Here is a 25796-nt window from a genome sequence, read left to right as displayed (position 1 = left end):
AGAGACACCACTTTTTAATTCCAAGAAAAATTTGATCACGCTCTGCGAGGTACTAATGTTGCCTCTTTCCATTTTTCCCCAAGCAGAATCTTCGCAGCCCCCTGGGGCTGGAGGTAGGGTCAGCTTTGGATGCAGCTGCCAAGCACAAAGAACAGTAAAATGGACCTCCTGCTGCTGGTTGATCATCAAAGGCTTTTTCAGCCCCATCCTTACTCCTAACTGCTGCCTTTCACCCCCTAGAGGGAGGTTAAAAGAAGTAACTACCTACCAGCCTCCACCACAAGGATGATTTGAAACTCGAGACTCTCTTCTGCTGGTGATACTGCCAGCGGCAATTCCTCACAAATAGATTATTTTCCTCTTCTTTCTCTTCCTTATTCCTTCTGAATGTTCCCAATAAAATCCACAGCTTGACTGCTCTTCCTCCTAATTTGATGGTGTTCATACCCCTTTAGTCCTTTACTCTACTGCCCTTGCCAATAATGTCTCCGTCCCTGACACCTTGTGGAACACTGCCAAATAGGAAACCACCAGCCTGATGGGGCAGAGGTCCAAAAGAGCACTTCCCCTTGACAGATTCAATAGTGTCTGCCCTGAGATTAGCTTTTAATTTTCCATTTTTCCATTAGGGTCTTGAAAAATAATTCTCAAACTCCCTCTTCCTGTTTCTGACCTGCATGTATAACTAATCTGAAGCTAGATGTTACTCTGGTCACCAGACAGAAAATACTTTCTTCTACAAAATGGACAGAAGCTATCTCTACTCCTCCCTTCTCCTTGAATTCTATGTGGTTTCCTATATTCTAGGTATCGACTTAGTTTTAAATAGCCTCATTTTCTCTTTGAGTGCACTTGTTTTTCTCCCATGTTCTGTGTGTCTCAAATTCTTGTGTATTTCAGACTGATGGTGGTTGCTGTCATTTTTTTTATTAAGCCACACAAGGCTGAACTCCCGGGACCCAAAACTTTTCAATTTCCCTTCTCTGATGTCTACATTTATTCCCAGATAAAATTTTCATCCTCATTAGTCATTATTTATCAAGCATATTAGAAATTTGTGCACCATAACTATCCTTGGTCTGCCAACACCAAGGAAGCGAACCACTGTCTTCCAACGTGTCGGACACCATTTCCAATCATTGAGAGCTGTTTTCAGGTAAGAACTGTGACCACCATTTTCTTGCATGCACTGGTGAGATCTCTTGGTGCCCCTTCTCACCATTACTCATTTAACTCTCCACTTGAGCAAGTGAGTCGGTGCTGCCACCCACTCCTCCATGCCCAGCTGCCTTGAGCCACCCCTTACATCCTGAGGCACTTTGAGAGTTACTTGAAGCGGAGTAGAGCCGAGGCAAAAGTCAGAGCTGCAGTCAGAACAGAGCAGAGCTATAGAATCAATGACATTTACTTATGTACTCATTCATTTACTTGTTTACGGAATTTGTTACACACTTACTATGTTCTGGGCACTGTATTAAATGCTGGGGTAGATATACTCAGGGTGGACACAGCACTTATGAGAGCTTAACTACGTACAGAGTACTGTATTAAGTGCTTGGGAGAGTACAACAGAGTTGGTGGACACATTTCCACAAAGAGCTTACAGTCCTAGAGGGGGAAAGAGTAGTTAAAATAAATTTTACAAACGTACCTAAGTGCTATGGGGTGAATATCAAATGTTTAATTGATACAGAGCCAAGTGCATAAGATGCAGAAGGGAGAAGGAGTAGGGGAAATGAAAGCTTAGTTGGAGAAGGTCTCTTGGAGGAGGGGTAATAATAATAATAATAATTGTGGTATTTGTTAAGCACTTATTGTGTGCCAGGCACTGTACTAAGCACTGGTGTGGATACAAGCAAATTGGGTTGGAAACAGTTCCCGTCCCAAATGGGGCTCGCAGACTCAATTCCCATTAAGTGCTTAGTACAGTGCTCTGCACACAGTAAGCACTCAATAAACACGATTGAATTTTACAGATGAGGGAACTGAGGCCCAGAGAAGTGAAGTGACTTGCCCAAGTCACATAGCAGACATGTGAAGGAGCCAGGATTAGAACCCACAACCTTGTGACTCCCAGGCCTGTACTCTATCCAATAAGCCATGCTGCTTGGTGTGTTGTATGCCAAGAGGGAAGGAGTTCCAGGCGGGAAGGAGTATGTGAGTAAGTTTACTCACTGCCCCAGTCTCGACTATCTCACTGCTGACTCCTTCCCCACATCCTCTCTCTAGCCTGGAACTCCCTCAACTTCCATATATGCCAGACCACCACTCTCCTCACCTTCAAAGCATTATTTAGTTTGCATATCCCCCAAAAGGCCTCCCTCATTTAAGCCCTCTTTTCCCCAGCTCCCTCTCCCTTCTGTGTTGTCTGGGCATTTGATGTTCACCCTCCCCGCACAACCCCACAGCACTCATGTCCATATCTCCACATTGTATAAATTATCCATTTCTATTGTCTGTCTCCCCCTCTAGATTGTAAACTCACTGTGGGCAGGGAAGGTGCCTGCCTACTCTATTATACTGTACTTTTCCAATTGCTTTGTACAGAGCTCTGCCCACAATAAATGCTCAGTAAGTACTAGTGATAATGATGAAGATGATGGGTCGGCACCCACCACCACTCCCAGAATTGCTGGCACTGCACACCTACAGCCTGCTTCTGAACAATTTGGCAAATCCTACCATCTTTGGCTAGTGCATAGACAGGAGACACACTGTTAATCTATGCAGACTAAAGACAGCCTATTCTCCCTGAACTGGAAGTAAAATCAGGGTTTATGCTTTGATACGGTTCATTTTTTCTGTTTTACTTCTCAACTCAGATTTCACACTTTCCAGTATCATCTCCTTACCACTTCAGTGTTAACCTTGACCCTGAACTTCAATTCTTTTCCAAAATTTCCTCTGTCCAATTTTTCCTATTCACTACCTCTGAAATATTGCCCATATATAATCCTGCCTTGACCCAAAAGCATTGAGATTTTTATTCAACTCATCTCCTCTTTAGGATTCCACAAACTGTTTTTATGGACTCCCAATTGCAACATGTGTTAGAAGGCTGAATTTTTACAGTTTCAAAGACACATATTCCTCATCTCCATTCATATTTTCATATTTAGTGAAAAAAACATTTTTTGTTTGTAGCAATTCTCAATAAGGCCTTTCCAATTTTGCATCATTTTTCTCTTTTAAATTTTCCAGTCATCAAGGATTTAGTCCCGTCCCTTTAAAAACAAAACAAAACAAAAAAACACAGAACTCACCCAGAATTAATTTGACTGCTGGTAGAAGCTGTCTTTTCTGCAAATCTGAAGGAACATAAAACTGCTTTATGTTTATCACTTACAAAACTAAGAAAGGCTAATTTCTCTCCCGTTCCTTAGTTAAGATTTTTATTCCAACTGTCAAAACATTCTGAGACATTGTGAGGCCATGCTCATTTAAAAAGTGGTCATTCAAATAGTTGACCTTTTTTTTTCCAAAATCTAAACCTTAAACTAAAATAGTGGGTCTACTTTCTTCAAATAAGAAGTCTAGTGTGAAATATTTCTAGGGTGAATTCTACCTTTAAACATATTGTATTTCAGGCAGGCAGGTGTAGGTAGGTAAAGGCAGGCTCCCAGAGGTGGCCAGATAGAGGTGATTTTGTTTTCAAGGTAAACACAGTATGAAAATTTAGTTTTGTGTAGCAAGTGGTACTTATCTGGTAAATTTAGCAGGAAAAGAAACATCTTAAGAAGGGATTTCAAAATTACTGGAAAACCTCTTTAATTTGATTTTTCTTTCCAATGGCCAATCAGTTTTATTGGCTTCCTCTAATCACTTGAGATCTCTAAGGATTTGGTTTCAAAAGCAGCATTTGGTTTCAGAAGCAATGATGCCTAGAGGAAAGAGTACAGGACTGGGAGTCAGAGGACCTGGGTTCTAATCCCAGCCTTGCCATTTACTTCCTACGTGTCCCTCACCAACTCACTTAACTTCTCTGTGCCTCAGTTTTCTCAACTGGAAATGGAGATTAACCACATAATAATAATAACAATAATGATGATGATGGTATTTGTTAAGCACTTACTATGTGTCAAACACTGTTCTAAGCACCAGGCTAGATACAAGCTGCTCGGACACAGTCTCTATCCCACATGGGGTTCACAGTCTTAATTCCCATTTTACAGATGAGGTAACTGAGGCATCGAGAAGTTGAGTGACTTGTCCAAGGTCACACAGCAACACCTGTTCTCCCTCCTACTAATACTGTGAGCCCTGTGTGGGAAAGGGAGTGTGAACAACCTGATTGACCTTTATCTACCCCAGAGATTAGAACAGTGCTTGACACTTAATAAGTGCTTAACAAAAACTATAATAATACAATTTTTAAAAAATGTCCTTTATAATCCTTAATAGTCCATCACTGTAATTGTGGAATGCATTCAGGTACAGAAAAGAGTTGGATGCTCACTTAATAAGCCAAACCTGAATCCCTGACATGTTATTTCAAAATAATAACATTTCCAAAACAGGTGGCCAGGACAGTATGGTGTAGCCTTGCAAAGCTCATCTGGAGGAACTAACATAAGTTTATCTTCCTGAGCCTGCCACAGCTCTCTGATTGATTGAGTCTTGACATGCCTCTCAAATTCCAATTCTGCTACTGCACTCCAACAGGCAAAGACGCAAACTGATACAGACAATTAGAAAAGGTCTATGAATGTGCTCAACAGTTTGTTGTCAAATGGAAGTGAAAAAATAGGACACATTAAGGTTCATTTCAAATGTTCTCAGGAGCACTACTTTTGGGATACAATGAACTCTTATCAGCATTACAATAAAAGGGAGAGGAAACTCAGGATAGTTGATGGTTTAAAAGTGAACTGTAAACCTATAGATTAGAAATAGTTAAAATAATTTTTACATGACTAAGAAGATATTGGTACAGTAGCTCCTAGGTCTTAGCTCAGAAACCACATTTGTTTAGTTAGAGGATCCAAGAATTACATGAAATACCAGTTATTATTATTACTAGCTAACATGTAAGTGCAAAGGGACACATTTCTGCAAGGAAAATAAACATAAATCTGAGCTCAATAACTAAGTACAAAGAGTGGGGGAAGAACCAGAGTTCAGTGCTTCTTGATGAAATTCTTTGGTACCGTAAGCTTATACGCACTGCATGGTGTTAATATTATCCTTGACTTGGATTTTCAATATATTTAAGTGAAATGTTAAATGTTTTCATGTAAAAAGTGCCCATTTAAAGAAAATGATGGAGTGGATCCTAATTCCTTCAAATATAATTATAAGTTACAAAGCTCAATTTGGGAATTATAAAAGCATCAATTAAAAGTGCATTTTAAAATCAAATTTATTAAACATGCTTCTTAATATAAAACAGCAGAATTTTAAAGTCATTTTAAATAGCCATCTGTTTTCTTATAAGATATTAAAATTTTTATCATCTGTGTAATTAATATTAATATCTCTTTCTCTTACTAATCTTGTATGTCAGATAATAAAGCAAGGAAAAACGAAGGACATAATGGACACAAAAGGCAAAGAATTTATAAAAAGGATTGAAAACACCCAAATACTTTAGGAAATAGAGAAAGATTTCTTCTCGTGTTCCTCTGCCTATCTGACCCATAGTGGGGTCCCATTAGAACAACTTTCTCTGCTTGGAAACTGTCTGCTACAAGATCTTTTCTCATCTGTTTTTTGTCTAAATTCCCTGGCTCCTTAATCTCTCCCTCTCACTTTATCTATCTTCCAGGATTCCTGATACTACAAATAATATAGTAGACTCTCGAACTGACTCTCATTTCTATTATCATAATAGTTGACAAGTAGGTTAGTGGGGGAAGGGCTGATGGGAAACTTACTTTATAGCTTTCCCAGTTAGGTAACCTGATGAGAAAATTATAGTGAAGACCTTAAGGCTACTGGCCTAAAAGATACAAACATTTAAGGTTACAATGATGATAAAAAAGCCTAACCCTTTATAACACACTTTGACGTGTACAAATGTATATAGTGGGATGTTAAGTTATTGCAATATCTAATTACTGGAGCATATATTTACTTGCCCCAGGTGAGATTTTTATCAAAGCAGCGTGGCTCAGTGGAAAGAGCCCAGGATTGGGAGTCAGAGGTCATGGGTTCGAATGTTGGCTCTGCCACACATCAGCTGTGTGACTATGGGCAAGTCATTTCACTTCTCTATGCCTCAGTTACCTCATCTGTAAAATGGGGATTAAGACTGTGAGCCTCATGTGGGACAATCTGATTACCCTTTATCTCCCCCAGCGCTTAGAACAGTGCTCTGCACATAGTAAGCACTTAACAAATACCAACATTATTATTATTATTTCCCTGTAGCTACTGCTATTTTTTAAAAACTACTGGCTGTAATTGAATTTTTTAAAAACTACTGACTGGTACTACTTTACATTTTTAGAAGTTCATCTTATAGTTGAAACTCTTAAAGAAAATGAAATAATGAATTTAAGGACTCAACATCAAGGAAATACATGAAATATGCTAAGATAAATATTGTAATTTTAGAAGGAAATGTAAGTCACTTTCAAGCCATTGACTATTAAAAAGTAATGAATCATAGGCTCTACAAATAACACGTTTTGCTCTGTTGACCTGTGAGTTTCCATAGGATGGAGTGCTTTTGTAACTACTGTGAAGCTTTCACATGTGCTGTACAAATTGTTACAGCCTTCATCAGGAATGAGATGTGGTCTGTAGCCACAGGACACAATATACTTGATTCTACCATAGAACATCATCAAACTACATGTTTTGACTAGAATGCAGTTAGGAAATGTTGCCCAACAAGGCAAAACTGTGTTTAGTTTTCCTTAGGATAGGATTTTGCCAAAGTGCAATCCCTGTGTCTTAGGGGTTATATTCTCTTAGAATGTGAGCCCTATGTGGTTGGGGACAGGTTTATCTTACAGAACGATGCTTGACATGTAGTAGTTAACAAATACCACAATTATTATTATAGGAGAACTGAGGTTACCTCTCTGTAGCCCCCATAACAGCATACCCCACCAATATTCATCTATGTTAAGTGAGACACTCATGCCTGCTGAAGCAAATATTGGGGCCTTCCTGACTACTGAAGCATAAAAGCCCCTGTAGAAAGTGGGGAGACCACCAATCTCCCCCACTTCAAAGCCTTATTAAGGTCACCTCTCCTCCAAGACACCTTCCCCAATTAAGCCCTCTTTTCTCCAGCTGCCTCTCCCTTCCGTGTCATCTATGCACTTATTTCTGTGATCCCCGGGCATTTGGTATTATCCCCTCCCTCAATCTCTCAACACTTAAGTACATATCTATAAATTATATATTATAAATTATTTATTTATATCACCTATCTCCCCCTCTAGACTGAAGCTTGTTGCAGGTGGGGAACATGTCTACTAACTCTGTAGTACTGTATTCTCCCAAATGCTCAGTACACAAATCTGCACATAGTAAACCCTCATGATGTTGATTAAAAAAAACAGTGATGGGACATTCGCCTCAAACTAATAAACATGGACCAGTAGTGCTAGGCTACCCAAACTGGAAAGATTCAGTGATAAGCAGATCACTAACAAACAAAGGACTTGAACTCATTACAAAAATTTCTGACTGCATTCATTTTGCCATGGCAACATAAGAGAACAGACAGAACCACCATCTTCCCTAACAAAGAGAGAATCTTGTATACCTAGAAAAGCATTATAATCATCATCCACCACTAAGGAAGAGGTCCTGTGAAACTGGCCCAAACTGGTCAAAATGTGAAGGCAAAGCCTTAGCTTTGCACGCTGAAGAATTTCTACAATCTGAGCCATGAAAATTGGTAGACCACTTAGATCTGATGGAATTTCAGCAGAAATCTTCACATCAGGATAATAGTTAACACACAGACTTCTGTGTCAGCTCTTCCTTAACATATGGAGCACTGAGGAAATGCAAAAGGACTTTGAAGAGCCCACCATAATCACCATTTTCAAGAAAAGAAAGGGAAAAAACTGACTAATCAGCCAATCATATTTACTGAGCACTTACTGTGTCCAGAGTACTTACTCCAGTGCTTAGAACAGTACCTGACATACAGTAAGCACTTAAATACCATAATTATTAAGTGCTTGGGAAAGTACCATAAAACAGTAAAAGACATATTCCCCGCCCACAAGGAGCTTACTGTCTAGAGGGGGGGACAGATAACCAGGACTTCTCCCAGCTTTCCAGTGCCCAAGTGAGTCTAAGCAGAATCTTTCTGAAAGACTGCTGAAGAACAAGATAAATCCTGTACCACCTTACTTGCATTGTCTCTTCAAACCAAAAGAGAATTCAACAGATATGATCTGGCAGCATGAGAGATACAGCAAAAACAGAGAGAGCAACACTCAAACTTCTATATTGTTTTCACAAACCTTATGAAAGCAATTTGTACTATCAACAGACCAAGGCTCTGGCAATTGCTCAGTAAATTAAATTGTTCTGAGAAATTCACCAAGGTTCTTAGGCTACCTCAGAAGGAACTGAAGGTGCCCTCTGTTTGATCACAACTCCAGCACCATCAGATTGAAGCAGGGAATGTGTTCACCAATTCCTTTGTATTGTAGTGCTTAGTACAGTGCTCTGCATACATAAGTGCTCAATGAATACCACTGACTGACTTGAATGATTGACTAGGTTAGTCCAATCTCATTTAACCTATTCTATGTTGTTTTGCTTGAGGATCTGGAAGCTAAAATTGGAATAAACTTTTGATTCACTGGGATATACTTGAAAATGATGCATTTATTGAGCATCTATGGAATTTTTAAAAATAGTACCTGTTAAGTGCTTACCACGTAGATACTGAGGGAGCTCATGTCCCACATGGGGATCACAATCTTAATCTTCATTTTACATATAAGGTAACTGAGGCACAGAGAAGTTAAGTGACTTGCCCAAGGTCACAGAGCAAACAAGTGGCAGAACTGGGATTATAACCCAAGTCCTTCTGACTCCCAGGCCTTTAAGCAGAGCACTGTACTAATTGGTTGGGAGAGTACAACAAAATTAGTAGACATAATCCCTGCTTTCAAGGAGTTTACACTGTATTGGAACACTTCAGACATGAAAATTAATTACAGATAGGAGGAAGTAATAGAGAATAGAAAAGCCAAAGGAAATGTGATAACTTAAGTACTTAGGTAGTGTGGAAATGCTGTAGTGGCAGAATAGAGGATAGAAGATGGGGAGTTTTGAAATTAGTCAGGGAAGACTTCCTGGAGGAGATGTGATCAGGCTACAAGCATCATCAAAAGTCTCTGAGACAGTAGTACAGTAACTATTGAGTAGAGTTTGAGACACCCACACATATGGATGATATTAGCTGCTTTGCAGTTGCAATACAACACTAGAGACTGATGATATATCAGAAGAAAATTGAAGTTAGGTACCAGTTTACACTGGGAAATTCCACATGAATCAAAGCAATCCTACATATGGCCAATGTTTTAGTGACTGTGTTTTACCTAATTATCTTGTACCTACTCAAATTCTTAGCTCGGTGCCTTAGAAGATAGAAAAGCTTAAGTACAGTAATATTAAAGATGGTAATCAAATACGCAGAGCTTAAGAATATCACTAAAATATATTAATAACAATGCATGAACATACCAGGTAGATCACAGAATGAAAAAGGTCAACACAGTTTTGGCAAATTGACCAGGTATGTCATCTTGAGGACATGGTTGTTTTGGGCAGGGAATATGTCTGTTTATTGTTGTAATGTACTTTCCCAAGTGCTCAGTACAGTGTTCTGCACACAGTAAGCACTCAATAAATAATAACTGAATGAATGAATGACATCTAGCTAGTTGAAGGTTTATTCAGCTGTGGTGGCTGTAAGATTTTCATAGATTACAATTACAGATCCAGATTCTGTAGCAGTTCCATCAGGGGCTCCTATAACCTCAGTCAAATAATATGGCAGTTCAAGGTTACCAACAATGAAGTCTTACACTGTATTCACTTTACCAGCACTGAAACAATGCACCCAACAACATAACTTCACTCGGTGGGGCATGTGTTGAAAATAAATGAGAGGGCAGCATAATAATAATGATAATAATACTATTATTATTATTATGGTATTTGTTAAGCACTTACTATGTGCTAAGCACTGCTCTAAGTGCTGGGGTAGATACAGGGTAATCAGGTTGTCCCACGAAGGGCTCACACTTTTAATCCCCATTTTACAGAAGAGGTAACTAAGGCACAGAGAAGTTAAGCGACTTGCCCAAGGTCACAGAGCAGACAAGTGGTGGAGGCAGCATTAGAACCCACGTCCATTCATTCATTCATTCAATCGTATTTATTGAACATTTACTGTGTGCAGAGCACTGTACTAAGCATTTGGAAAGTAGAATTCAGCAACAAATAGAGATGTTCCCTGCCCACAGCGGGCTCACAGTCTAGAAGGGGAAGAAAGACATCAAAACAAGTAAACAGGCATCAATGGCATCAATATAAATAAATACAATTATAGATATATGCACATCATTAAAATGAATAGACTTAAAATTTGTACAAATAGACACACAAGGCTGGGGTGCAGGGAGGGGTGTAGAGAAGAGAGAGGGAGTTGGGATGATGGGGAGGGAGAGCAGAGGAAAAGAGAGTTTAGTCCTGAAAGACCTCCTGGAGGAGGTGAGCTCTGACTCCCAAGCCCGTGGTCCTTCCACTAAGCCACGCTGGCCCCATTTTACATATGAGGTACCTGAGGCACAGAGAAGTGAAGTGATTTACTCAAGATCACACAGCAGACAAGTAGCAGAGCCGAGATTAGAACCCATGTCATTCCAAGCGCTTAGTACAGTGCTCTACACATAGTAAGAGCTCAATAAATACTACTGAATGAATGAATGTCCTTCTGACTCCCAGGCCCATACTCTATCCAATAATGCCATGCTGCTTCCTGTGGACTCCGTCCACTCCCCAGGAAAGCAGACAGCTCCAGTTGGGTCCTGGACCATCCCACCTGCCAGCTCCTACATGAATGGAAAAGGGGAACCCACAAGTCAGAAGGATTGAATAAACTACTTAAAGAGAGTGAAGTATATTCTCAAACTATGAAACGGAGGAGTGGACAGTTGGAGTCTTCTGCAGCATTCATTCATTCAATAGTATTTATTGAGCACTTACTATGTGCAGAGCACTGTACTAAGTGCTTGGAATGCACAATTCAGCAACAGAGACAATACCTGCCCAGTGATGGGCTCACAGTCTAAATGGGGGAGAAAGACAGCAAAGCAAAACAGAACAAAACAAAAACAAAAACAAGACAACATCATCAAGCCACATAGAATCAAGGAGACATACACCTCATTAACAAAATTAATAGGGTAATCATTAATATATACAAGTGAGCACAGTGATGAAGGGAGGGGAAGGGGGAAGAACAGAGGGTGGGGGGAGGAGAGGGGGAGCAGAGGGAAGGGGGGGCTCAGTCTGAAGGCCTCCTGGAGGAGGTGAGCTCTCAGTAGGGCTTTGAAAAGGGAAAGAGGGTTAGTTTGGCAGATGGGAGGAGGGAGGGCATTCCAGGACAGCGGTAGGACGTGGGCCGGGGGTTGATGGCTGGATAGGTGTGAACAGGGGACCGTGAGGAGGTGAGTGGCAGAGGAGTAGAGTGTACAGGGTGGGCAGCAGAAAGAGAGAAGGGAGGTGAGGAAGGAGGGGGCAAGGTGATGGAGAGCTTTGAAGCCAAGAGTGAGGAGTTTTTGTTTTGTGTGAAGATTGACAGGCAACCACTGGAGGTTTTTGAGGAGGGGAGTGACATGCCCAGAGCGTTTCTGTAGGAAGATGATCCGGGCAGCAGAGTGAAGAATAGACTGGACTGGGGAGAGACAGGAGGAAGGGCGATCAGAGAGGAGGCTGACACAATAATCCAGTCGGGATATTACGAGAGCTCGTACCAGCACGATAGCAGTTTGGATGGAGAGGAAAGGGTGGATCTTGGTGATATTGTGAAGGTGAGACTGGCAGGTGTTGGTGACAGATTGGATGTGTTGGGTGAATGAGAGAGCTGAGTCAAGGACGACACCAAGGTTGCAGGCTGTGAGACGGGAAGGATGGTCGTACCGTCCACAGTGACAGGGAAGTCAGGTAGGGGACAGGGTTTGGGAGGGAAGATAAGGAGCTCAGTTTTAGAGCAGCAACACAAACCTGAAGAACAATAATTCATGGGCTAAAAATTCATGAGGAAACAGGCTCAAAAACAGAGAAAGGCAGGGCCAGCTCTTCTCTGTTTTCAACTTCCACTTTACGGTTCACCTGTTTCCCATGACCATTCCCTATGCCCAGGACATCTAAATGAGAGCCACTAGGAAGACAGACCCTGTATGGGCTCTGCCACTTACCTTCTGCGCAACCTTGGGCAAGTCACTTAACTTCTGTGCCACAGTTTTCTCATTTGCAAAATGGGGAATCAATACCTGTTCTCCCTTCTACTTGGATTGGGAGCCCCATGTGGGACCTGATTTTCTTGTATCTGCTCCAGTGCTTAGTACAGTGCTGGGCATATAATAATAATAATAATAATTACGGTATAATGTTCAGCACTTACTACATTCCAGGCACTCTACAAAGTGCTGAGGTGGATATGGGCAAATCGGGTTGGGCACAGTCCCTATCCCATGTGGGACTCAGTCTCAATCCCCATTTTCCAGATGAGGTAACAGAGGCACAGAGAAGTGATGTGATTTGCCTAAGGTCACACAGCAGACAGGTGGTGGAGCCAGGATTAGAACCTATGACCTTCTGACTCCCAGATCTGTGCTTTATCCACTACACCATACTGCTTCATATAGTAAGCACTTAAATACCACAGTTATCATTATTATTAAAATAGTATTAGGTAAACACATTTATCCAAGGAGATTTATTTATGTTCACACAATGAGAGAGAGTGTGTCGTTCCCACGTCACTGGTCTGTATGGATAGAGCCTCTCCATCAGTGTCATCTTTGAAAATCAAGAAGGCTACTTGTTTATATGTGAAGGGCTTGATTCCTATATTTTTGATAGTAAAATGTAGCTTGGCTAGCAACTAAACAAATATTTTAGTAGATACTGGGGGGCCTAACAAATTGGTAATGTTTTCTCAAGTGCTTAGTTCAAAGCCTGAACACAGTAAGCTGAGAAGCAGCATGATCTAGTGGAAAGACCATGTGCTTGGGAGTCAGAGGATGTGGGTTCTAATTCCGGCTCCGCCACTTGTCTGCTATGTGACCTTAGGCTAGCCACTTCACTTCCCTGTACCTCAGTTATCTCATCTGTAAAATGGGGATTAAGACTGTGAGCCTTACATGGGACAATCTGATTACCTTGTATCTACCCCAATGCTTACCACAGTCCTTGGCTCATAGTAAGTGCTTAATCAATACCATAATTATTATTAGTAGTAGTAAGTGCTCAATAAATATCATTGATTGATTGTAGTTTATTGCATATCCTCTTAATTACATATGATTGGGGCAATCTGTTTCCATTACCTTGAGTAACTGAAATTTGGCTGGAGACAATCTGTGACTGGCACTATAACCTTTCATGGAAGCAAATGAGTATTGGAAATTCTATATGGTGAAGGTTCCACTGAGAGAGCAAACCATCTTCAATGTTCGGATCAAATCCTAGAGCACAACTTCCCACTATGGGGGCCATGCATGCAGCTCTGACGATATAAGTTGGAAGCCAGAAAATGGCTCCCCAGCTGGCTTGAGGACAGGAATTCTTGCCCTGTGATCCCCCGAAGATAGTTTGGCAGCCATCTAATCAGGGAAGGGCAGTGGAGTTATTGGGTAGACATGGGATCAAGCTTGAAGATTAAGCTTGAAGGTGTTCAATGGGCCTGCAGAATTAGTTTTTCCTAATGCAAAATAATGCCAACACATAAGGAACAGCATGGCCTAGTGGCTAAAGCACAGGCCTGGGAGTCAAAAAGACCTGGGTTCTAATCCTGGCTCTGCCAGCTGTCCGCTATGTGACCTTGGGCATGGAACTTCACTTTTCTGAGCCTCGGTTCCCTCATCTGTATAATGGGGATTAAGACTGTGAGCCATATGTAAGGCAGGGACTGTGTCCAAGCCAATTATCGTGTATCCACCCCAGTGTTTAGAAAAGTGCCTGGCACATAGCAGGTGCTTAACAAATACCACTATTATTATTATTATTGTTATTATTATTATATGGAAGGACAAGGACTCTTCATTCATTCAGTCATTTATTGAGCACTTACTGTGTGCAAAGCATTGTACTAAGCACTTGGGAGAGTATAACAATAAATAGACACATTCCCTGTCGACAATGAGTTTACAGTCTAGAGATGAGCTTACTCTTGTCTTAGATCATTCAGCCTATTGATCACAAACATAACATGTGATTTAACAGATGGTAGAATGTGCCCCAAGGACTGAACACAAAGAGCAGGGAAGCAAAGCCCCTTCTTTTCATTTCAAAGGAACAAAACAAGTCATGGTTGTGGTATTTATACTTGTCACTGACAATTTATACTTGTCACTGACCTGTAGGTTAATCTGATGAAGGGCAATCTGATGGAAGAAGGTTGAAGAGACACACTGAAGCATGCGCTGTTGACACTAATGGCTGGGCATGAACAGTGGGAAACACACTGGGTTGGAGTACAGCCAACCCACGGCCTAGTGGCAAGAGCATGGGCTTGGGAGTGAGAGGTAGTGGCTTCTAATCCCGATACCGCCACTTATCTGCTGTGTGACCTTGGGCAAGTCACTTAACCTCTCTGTGCCTCAGTTACCTCATCTGTAAAATGGGGATTGAGACTATGAGCCCCACGTGGGACAATCTGATTACCTTGTATTTACCCTAGAGCTTAGAACAGTGCTTGGTACATAATAAGTGCTTAACAAATACCATAATTTTTTTTACAGCAATCAGAGATGGGGGCGGGGGGACATTTGGGCAATAACATGAAAACTTGGAGTCCTGGCGACAGGAGATCCCCACCAGTCACCACCCCTCTCCCCCCGCCAAAGCAATAACCTGGCAACTCTGTCGATAAGTTAACACTGGAGTTATTTTCTGGGCAGACTCTAGATGCAACTGGCCGGGAAAGAAACCCTCAGATGGGCTTCTTAGCTTTTTCCCTAACCCTGCCTGGTCAGCCATATCTGCATGTTCAAGAGAGAACAATATCAATATTATTAACTTCAGACACCAAAGAAACAATTCAGATTCCTTAAGTGGGAGTGACAGGCATACAATGGACCCTGCCTTAAAGGGAGATATGACTACTAAATGCTTACAGATTATTTCCCAGAGGGCATGAGACCATTCCAAGTCATAGATAACACTTTTAGAGAAAATTACCTATAGAGAAAATGATTAACCAAAAAAAAACAAAACAAACCCAAAAAACTCAGGCTTCCAATAGGATGCAAGGAAATCCTCAGCCAATAGTTGTTGAAGAGGTAATTGTTCTAAATCTATCAATAAAGCTACGCAGCTCCTTCATTGTCTGCATACACCAATTTCTTTCACACAGGATTATAAGTTGATGTTCATGGTCTCACTACTGCCATTAGGGTGATAAACAGTTTAAACTACATCAGAATGTGACATGTAGATCAATTCTGGGTCCATAAAGAATCTACACAGAGGTTCCAGGACAGGAATTTACTGCTACCAGTTTTTATTCTTACTTCTAAAATTACTTCTGTCAAACACTTAGGAGTATAAGAAAAAAAGGTAAAGAAAAAAATAATTTTTCATGTAGTCCTAGAATAGCCTTTTTAAATGCAGAGGCCTAAAGATGAATATGTTTCTGCATTTAAAAAATTATACTGAGCAGCATGTGGTACTTAGCTAAATAGTGATCCAATCCCCTGCGTTTGTTCACTATCCAGTAGACAGCAATTTGAGACACTGAACTATGCTGTCTAGATTTTCTCTAAGGGCAAACACAGGCCTCATGTTACCAATGCCAAATCATATTAGACATTTAATTTTAAACCTCAGGTAGTTAAATGTAAAACCTTACAACAGTAATAGTCATAAAGCAGTGGGGCATTCCATTTCACAGAATGGATTTTTCTATTTTTTCCCCTTTAATTTAACCAGCACCTCCTGTTTTGTGGCTCTGCCCACTACAAAGTAATTTATCTAATTAGGAGATGCTCACAGCTGCTTAAAAGACAGAAGCTCCAGGAAACCTAAAGGTCTAGATCGGAACACTTTGAAAAGTTCTCAAGAGCCACACAAAGTATTAATTTAATGTGAAAAAAGGGGCAAAGAAAAATTGAATCGCAATATGTTATTTTTTCTACAATAAAAGCATGTGACAACAAGCAGGCATATTCACCAGAACATTGGCATTTGAATTCCAAAAGCTGCTTAGTTTCTCCCCATCCCTGCTGCTTGCACAGTACTATCTTTTTATGGCTCTCAAATCCAAAATCCTTTACTGGGGAAAAAAGCTAAAATTAAAAAGGGTTTTTCATCTATCAACTGTAACCTTAAAAAAGGATCGCATGAACAGAGTGAGCAAGCATACACAGTAGCACCTTCATCACATTTGGGGCTCCTCAGCTATCGGGTTTTTCAGCATACCACTACATGTTTATGTTCAAGATGGGCTGAAATTTGGTCATGAATACAATCTCTTCAAGTTGCACACCACACCACAGGCCCTAGAATTAATTCAAATGTGTCAAAATCCGGAAACTTAGAACCGGTTACAATCTGGATACTTGCAACCTTGTAAATGTTCTCTGGGCTACTTACATCCCAAGCTGATAAAAACGACTAAGACTTCCTTCTCCACAGTAATTTGTAAGATAATTTATAATCTAAAACACATGCCAATAGAAGAAAGGATTCATGGAGGTTCTGGATAGGACTGAGATACTTAAGTTAGTATCTAGTAACCTGGTTTTCTCTTTGTATGTCTTGAAACAACAACTCTGGGAAAGAAAGCTAATATGACTGTCCAATTGCAGTTCTATCATTTGACCTCCCTTTATCTGTGCCATTGGCACACTTCAAACCCACCCTTTGCTCCAAAAAAACTGGTCTTCAGCCTCCCCTAGCCACCTTGTCCTTCCTCTTCTACTTCCAAATCAATCAATGGATCAATCAATGGTATTTATTGAGCATTTACTGTGTACAGAGCACTGTACTAAGCACTTGGGAGAGTACAGCACTAGATTATAACTGACATATTCCCTGCCCACAATGAGCTTTCAGTCTAGAGGGGGAGACAGACATTAATATAAATTATGGATATGTACATAAGTGCTCTGGGGCTGGGAGGGGGCTGTTGGTGAATAAAAGGAGCCAGTTAGGGTGATGCAGAAGGGAGTGGGAAAAGAGGAAATGAGGGTTTAGTCACAGAAGGCCTCTTGGAATTGTGCCTTCAATAAGGCTTTGATGGAGGGGAGAGTAACTGTCTGTTGGATATGAAAAGGGAGGGCATTCCAGGCCAGAAGAAGGAAGTGGGTGTGAGGTCAGTGATGAGACAGATGAGATTGAGGGACAGTGAGTAGGTTGGCATTAGAGAAGCAAAGTGTGTGGGCTGGGTTGTAGTAGGAAATAAGTGAGATTAGGTAGGTGGGGGCAGGGTGACTAAGTGCTTTAAAATTAATGGTAAGGAGTTTCTGTTTGATGCAGAGGTGGATGGGCAAAGACTGGAAGTTCAGGTAACCACTGGTGGTTCTTGAGGAGTGGGGAAACAGAATGAACATTTCTGTAGTAAAATAATCTGGGCAGCAGAGTTAAGTACAGACTGGAGTGGAGAGAGATAGGAGGCAGGGAGGTCAGAAAGGAGGTTGATACAGTAATCTAGGTGGAATAAAACAAGTACTTGGATTCACGTGGTAGGAGTTTGGACAAAGAGGAAAGAGCGTATTTTAGAAACGTTGTGAAGGTTAACCTGACAGGATTTATTGATGATTGAATATGTGGGTTAATTGAGAGACAGGAGTCAAGGATAATACCAAGGTTATGGGCTTGTGAGACAGGGAGGATGGAGGTGCTGATCTCAGGGATGGGAAAGCCAAGGAGAGGACAGGGCTTGGGTGGAAAGATAAGGAGTTATGTTTTCGACACGTTTAAGTATGAACTGATGGCAGGATAACCAAGTAGAGATGTTTTAAAGGCAGGAGGGAATGTGACACTGCAGAGAGGGAGAGAGATCAGGGCTAGAGATGTAGATTTGGGTATTATCCACATAGAGGTGGTAACTGAAGCCATGGGAGCAAATGTGTTCTCCAAGGGAATCGGTGTAGATGGAGAATAGAAGGGAACCCAGAACTAAACCTCGAAGGACACTCACAGTTAGGGGATGGGAGGAAGAGGAAGAGTCTGTGAAAGAGACAGTATGAGTGGCCAGAAAGATGGGAGGAGAGCCAGACCACAGTATCAGTGAAGCTGGGGTTGGATAATGTTTCCAGGAGAAGAGGATGGTGGACAGTGTTGATGGCAGCTGAGAGGCCTAGGAAGATTAGAGTGGAATAGAGGCTGTTGGATTTGGCAAGAACGAGATCATCTGTGACCTCTGAGGGGGAAGTTTCTTTGGAACAAAGGGGACCCAAGGAGAGAAATGGAGAGGAACATGAGAGAGCAGGTGTAAACAAACCACTCAAGGAGTTTGGAGAGTAATGGTAGGAGGAAGATGGGAATAGGCAATAACTGGATGGAGGCATGGGGTCAAGGGAGGGCTTTTTTAGGCAAAGGGAAACATGAACATGTTTAAAAGCAACTGGGAAGAAGTCACTGGACAGCGAACAGTTGAAGTGGCAAGTGTTTTAATAAGGTGTGAAGGGACAGGTTGGATGCGCAGATGGAGGGGGTGGATTTTGAAAGAAGGCAGGAGATCTCCTCTTGAGATATTGCTGGGAAGGATGGGAGAGTTGAAGAAGGGGCAGGAGGAGGAAGGGCCTGGAGAGAAGCAGGGGAGATTTTAGGTAGATCATGCCTGATAGTTTTAATTTTCTCAGGAAAGTAGGCAGTCAGGTCATTAGGGGCAAGGGATGGGAGGTGCCGGGGTATAAGGCGATTGAGGGAGTTAAACATCTGGAACAAATGGCGAGGGCAATGGGCATGGGTGTCAATGAGCAGATGTCCAGGCTGTCCCAAATGCTCATAATCCTCACCTAATTCCTCTCTGAGATAGAGTGCCCTGATTAATTTGCCCCTCCAAGCAATCAATCAGTGGTATTTACTGAGCCCCTAATGTGAGCAGGGCAATCCCCTCCTACTCATTCAGTCCAATTGAAAACTTCTAAGAGACTCTTGTTTCCAAATACACTTCTGAAATCACTGTCATTATCTGGCTACCCACATCACCTGCCCTTCTGTAAACACTGAGGGAAAAGATAACTAATTTTAAATGTATACCCCTTGGCGATTCCTACAGTGCACTTTGAGGGAGCTTAAAGATCTGCCATCTTGACTCCTGCAGTTTTGACATTTGAAAAACATGAATCTAATCTACTCCAGAATAGCACAGTATTTGGCATACAGTAAATGTTGAATCTAATAATGATAATAATGGAATTACCCACACAAATTCCCTATACATGATTCCTAAATACCTGATTTTAGAGATGTGTAACCCGAATAGGAAAGTTTAAGTACTGAAAAAATTTAAGTTCAGTGAAACTCATCCAGGAGACCACCAATATTACAGAGGCTAGATTAAAAATAAAAATGGGTTTTAGTCATTAAATGAGTAAGTACCTATAATTGAAGGCTACCTTTAATTGGACAATCAAGAACACTTTGGTTTGAACACCAATAAATCTACCGATCTCACTTAAGTATTTGGGAGAGTACAAAAGAGAGAAGACACGATCTAATGGGGGAAAGGAAGACACATGATTTACAAACAGAGGGAGCAAGAGAGCTACAAATTTACAAATAGCGGGAGCAGTACGAGCAAATGCTTGGAAAAATGAATGAGTGAATAAATAGCAAATGCATAATTAGAACACATACATGGATATATTAATGAATACAGAGGGTAGCAGTATATTTGGATGTGCTAATGGTGGCTGCTGTGATGACAATTTGTAGTGATGAAAATTAATCAGGGAATGTTTACTGGAGGTGATGGAATTTCAGGAAGTTTTGAAGATGGGGAGGGCTATTGTTTGGTGGATTTGAAGAGAGAGGGAGTTCCAGATAAGGGGAAAAGCATGAGGAAGTAGTTAGGGTGGGAGCCTCAAGAGCGAGACAAGTTAAGAAGGTTTGCTTGGGAGAAATGAAGAGAGAGAGCTGGGGAATTACGAGTGAAGACAGAAGATACGTAAGAAGGAGAGAGTTTATCATGAGCTTTGAAGCCGTCAGTAGTTTTTGCTTGATACCAAAAGAGACGGGTAGTTGTTTGAAGTTACTGGTCTCAAATTATGTTTTAAAAAGATGGGCCAGGCAGTAGAGTGTAGTATAGACTGAAGACAGGAGTGGTTGAAGGCAGAGAGACCAGTGAGGAGGCTGATGCAATAGTCAAGTTTGGATGTGTTGACAATTTGAACCAGAGTGTTGGCTATTTTGGAAGAGGGAAAGGGGCATGACTGGGGAGGTTGAAAAACAGGCAGAATTTACTGAGACATTGAATGTGTGAGTTAAAAGGCACCAAGGAGTAGATGAGAACCCTAAGATTATAAGATTCTGGAATAGGAAGGATGGCAGTACTTCTGTCTGAAGGAAAATTAAGAAGAATAATGGGTTTAGGAGGAAAGATGAGGAGCTCAGTTTTAATCACGCTGAATTTAAGATGCCAGTGGGATAGTCAGATAGAGGGGATCTAGAGGCGAGAGAACATGCAAGTTTGAAGAACAGGTGAGAAGCTGTGGCTACTGAGGTAGATTTGGTAGTCATCCATACAGAGGTGAGAGCAGAAGCCAGATGAGCAAATGACCTACCTGAGAGAATATAAAATGAGACAAGTACGGAATTCAAAGCAATACCCTATGAGCCACTCAATTATTCATTCATTCATTCAATCGTATTTATTGAGTGTTTACTGCGTGCACTGTACTAAGTGCTTGGAAAGTACAATTACGCAATAGATAGAGACAATCCCTACCCAACAACAGACTCACAGTCTAGAAGGATTAGGAGGTGAGAGGCAAAAGAAGAGGTAATAAAGAGGACTGAAATGAAGAGTACAGAAAGGCAGGAGGAGAACAAGGTAGGTGCCTTGTCAGTGAAACCAAAGTTGGATAGTGTTCTCAGGAGAAGCCCGCGGTTAGCAATGTCAAGAGCAGCCAAGACGCTAAGAAGGTTTAAGACAGGAGTATATTGCACTAGACATGGCTAAGATTATTGGAGTTCTTTACCAGAATAGTTTCAGTAGAAGGGGGTAAAAAACACACTGGTCTCCCTAGCCATGCTTCCTTGTTCTAAAACCACTGTGTACACCTAGTTATTTAATTAGAACATGTCTAGCATGAAAACAGTCACAATGAGGAAGAGGTTCTTCCTCTATATCGGAAGAAAAGGCCAAACCAGAATTTCCCCTTCATAAGCAGAAAATTCTCTTCGCAAATAGAAAACTGCTAAAAACACATATTTCAAAGAAAGGAATGGTAGGATTGAAAATCTGGCATCACTTTTGGAAAAATCTAAGGTATATGAACTGTTTAACCCTTTGTTTTTAATGGTATTTTAAAGCACTTACTATGTATTCTTTGAAAAATACTCAACTCTGCCATAACATGTGTTTTCACTACATATGGTGGACAGAATTATATAATTAGAGAACATTCTTTCTGCTGCATGTATCTGTCTGGATTAGAATGCAGTGCGGTGTTGGGAAGAAATGGCTGTCTGTATGGGCATAACAGAGAAGCAGCATGGCTTAAGTGGAAAAAGCACGGGCTTGGGAGTCAGAGGACGTGGGTTCTAATCCTGGCTCCACAACTTGTCTGCTGTGTGACCTTGGGCAAGCCATTTAACTTCTCTGTGCCTCAGTTACCTCATCTGGAAAATAGGGATTAAGACTGTGAGCCCCACATGGGACAACCTGATGATCTTGCATCTACCCCAGCGCTTAGAATATTGCTTAGCACATAGTAAGCACTTAACAAATATCATCATTACTATTATTATTATTGTTCAAGGCACAGGAACTAAATATAACATGAGTTTTCTTTAACATACGATTCATCAAAGAAGCAAACATCTGCATTATAGGAGGACTGCCTATATATAAAGAAGATCCATATACAAAAAAGCTTGGTGTTCAGTGAAACTCCTTGCAAAGCCAATATGCAAGGGAGCACAGATGACAGTTTAAAACAGGAGACTTCAGGATCATATCAAAATCAACATCTACCTATGTGGAAAGTACCATGGTGGAGAGAGCATGGGCCTGGGAGTCAGCAAGTCATGGGTTCTAATCCTGGCTCTGCCGCTTGTCTGCTGCGTGATCTTGGGCAAGTCGCTTAACTTTTTTGTGCCTCAATGACCTCATCTGTAAAACGAGTATTAAGACTGTGAGCCCCACTTGAGAGACAGGGACTGTGTCCAACACGATTTGCTTGTATCTACCCCAGTGCTTAGTACATTGCCTGGCACATAGTAAGCACTTAACAAATACCACAATTATTATTATTAGTAGAGGAAGTAAGAGTGGTAATATTTTCTCCCATAGGGTAAATGCTTTGTTTATGTATTCGTTTGTAGGTATTGATCTTTGCAGTGCCCACATCCACAGCCCATAGACTGGGTGTTTCTGGGATAGGTAGTCCTGCTCTGGGTGAGCCCAGCTTTGAATTTTTCAGAGTTTGGATTACCCCACTGTGGCTGAAACAATTCCAAGGATCCAGGGAAACAGAATAGGTTATATGTAAATCCAAAACCTACACCTCCTGTGCAAATCTCCTACCTTCAAATCCTTGCTTCTATATGTATGTGTTGCCACTCCCTTCTCCCCTTTTCAGTTTCAGTTTATGAGTCCCCTGCCCCCAAAAGAACATATCCAGTTCCCAGCTATGTATTCTCTCCCAGAGTGTAGTGCCATGCTCTACAGAGAGTAAACACTTTTTATGGTATATGTGCCAGGCACTGTACTAAGCACTGGGTTAGATACAAGATAATTGGCTTGGACACAGTCCTTACTCCCCATAGGGCTCACTGTCATAATCCTTATTTTAGAGATGAGGTAACTGAGGCCCAGAGAAGTGACTTGCCCAAGGTCACACAGCACACAAGGGGCAGAGCCATGATTAGAACCCAGGCCCTCTAAATCCCAGGCCTTGTGCGCCACCTACTATTCCACTCTGCTTCTTTCCCTCTCAAAGGTGATGGCAGAGTAGTTATCTTCTATACTGCATGTAACACTCACCCATAACCTTTTCCTTTTTAAAGTATGGTATTTGTTAAGCACTTACTATGTGTAGAATACTATTCTAAGAGCTGGGAAAGGTACAAGTTAATTAGGTCGGTTATGGTCCCCAATCCATATGGGGCTCACAGTCTAAGTAGGAGGAAGAACAGGTATCCCCTTTTTACAGTTGAGGAAACTGAAGCATGGAGAGGTTATGTGACTGGCCCAAGATTGCACACCAAGCAATTGGTAGAGCTGATATTAGAACCCAGGGCCATCTGACTCCCAGGGCCGTCCTCTCTCCACTAGGGCACGTTGCGCCTATACCAAGGGAGCACTGAGTCCCAAACCACTACATTTAGGGTGCAAGAAAACCCTGCTAATAAGATGGAATGGGATAGAGCCTCATGTGGATGAATATATTTTCTTGAGGAATGATACACCTCAAATCTTGACTTCTAGAATAGCTGGAGGATGCCTTCTGAGCAGCAAAGATATAGGCATTCCAGGCCAAACAGATATTCCCAGCCCGGGAGCCTTCCAAGTGGATGCTGGGGTATGGATCAGAAAGAACACTTTCCGCAAAGGCTTCCCGGATAAAAGATTTTCTAGGAAAATGGAATTTATCCTCCTTAGACTATCCATGCATCTTCACTTCTCAAGTCCTGAAGCTTTTCATTTTATTTCTTCTATGTAATATTGGGGCTTTTATTGGGGGAGGCATCTTTTCATTTTCATCTAGTTTTCAAATATCTTCTAAGGAAGATTTTCTTTTTTTTTAGTACAGAAGTAATATTTTTGCAGTTGTATTTCTGGCTAATGGTGCTGGAGTAAAGAGCAAACGTAGTGCTGCAGCAGGTGGTAAGCCTATAGGGAAGACCCAATGCTGAAATGTTTTAATTAGTACAAATTAGGCCAAAAATTCTCTCTAAAATCCTATTTGATAGTTCCTATCCAACAGTGAGAGTTCCTTTAAATAATGGTGAATGGTCCTTAGATGCATGCCACAGGCAAAGCATGTATTAGCACTGCACAACTATGTTTCATTATTTATATAACAGTACAAATGAAAGAGCATGTTCACAGAGTATATTTACTCTTTAAGAGACTGTGATCCTGATGAAAACAAAAAGTTAATTTTACTGAATTGCTGAGACTTCCAGATATTTAGAAAGAAAATCTATGTCCTGAGAAAGCCTACAATTAGGCTACAGAAATCCTAGCATTCACAATGGTAGTAGTTCTCCTGAGACACTGGTGCCTGAATGAGCACCCGGCTTCACCTCAACGTGCTAAAGGTCTGTAGTGAAAGAGTCCTCTCTTACCACTGCTGATGCCAGAATTTGCAATGACTGTGGCCTCGCTCCACTGGTCAGCGCTGGAGACGGAGTAAGAGCGTTGATGCATGCCATCAGGGCGACTGTTGAAGGAGACTAGGCTGATGCCACTTGCCATCTGAGACACAGACGTACTAGTAGTAACATTCCCTAGAAATAAACAAGTAATATGAACACCACATATTTCATTACCACAGAATATAACAGATTTGTTTTGAGGATGAACCTACAATCACTAGCAACATTGGTCTAATCACTGTACAATGCCAACAATGCCCTATGTCAGGAAGAGACCACTGCCTTTAAAAATATAAATGCTTAAGCATCAATAAACCATATGCCACTGCCTTTGAATGCATGTACAGGTAGCTAAATCGACCCCTCAACAATCAAGTACAATGATAAAATCCCCTATAACCCTAAAGCGTGAAACTAACCAAAATACAAACTTTCAATCCTACAAACCCAAAAGTGAATTCAAAGACATTTTCACTGCTAATCAAGATCAAACTTTTTGAATAGCCACCAACAAAACTATCATCACCAGAGCAATTATCCATCCCGATCACTAACTCTGCTCCACCACCAATCTGGAGACCACCTTTTCGCACAAACACAACACAAAACTGTTCTGGCCCATTAACAGCCTGATTTAACATTAGTTCCAACCAAGCAACACCTTCAGGAACAAGAAGAATGGTGACCATTAAAATATATAACTTTAAAAATTAGGAAATTTCTAATAATTATAGCACTTTCAAAAAATAATCTTAAACTTTTAATGATTAGATCAAGATGCTGGCGATAGGAATTAGAAGAATATCAACTCTGAACATATGAACTATTATTTGATGCATCAATTTTAGTTACAAAACATAATTATAATACTCAGGAAGCTGAATAAATCAGAAACATCAGCAATAGGTTATTCTTGGCATGGATTCCTGTCCTCTGATTACATTTTAACAATAAGATGTTTTCTGGTTTTACTGCTAGTTTTTGTTGACTGGAAAAAATGTAGGATCTAGGCAACCTGGAAATGTTGAACTGTAGGGCCGACCACACTAATGCAGGGAATACACAGAAATCTGTGGGACAGGGAC

At 41.1% G+C, this 25796-nt stretch overlaps 1 protein-coding gene across 7 annotated transcripts in view; it reads right to left on the bottom strand.

Moving 5' to 3' along the window:
• AGAP1 (ArfGAP with GTPase domain, ankyrin repeat and PH domain 1) overlaps nucleotides 1-25796 on the bottom strand; it is a 757099-nt gene that overhangs the window by 170209 nt on the left and 561094 nt on the right. For 5 of the 7 annotated variants that reach the window (XM_029069277.2, XM_029069278.2, XM_029069281.2 and 2 more), the window contains one exon: nucleotides 24682-24843. The exons of the other annotated variants lie outside the window; for them this stretch is intronic. In XM_029069277.2, coding sequence (XP_028925110.1) covers nucleotides 24682-24843 — 162 coding nt within the window. The remainder of the gene's footprint in view (nucleotides 1-24681; nucleotides 24844-25796) is intronic. 7 annotated transcript variants of the gene reach the window in all.

This window comes from Ornithorhynchus anatinus, chromosome 7, assembly GCF_004115215.2.
Source record: "Ornithorhynchus anatinus isolate Pmale09 chromosome 7, mOrnAna1.pri.v4, whole genome shotgun sequence".
NCBI lineage: Eukaryota > Metazoa > Chordata > Mammalia > Monotremata > Ornithorhynchidae > Ornithorhynchus > Ornithorhynchus anatinus.
The sequence above is the reverse complement of the archived record's forward strand: the minus strand, read 5'-3'. Positions and strand labels throughout refer to the sequence as shown.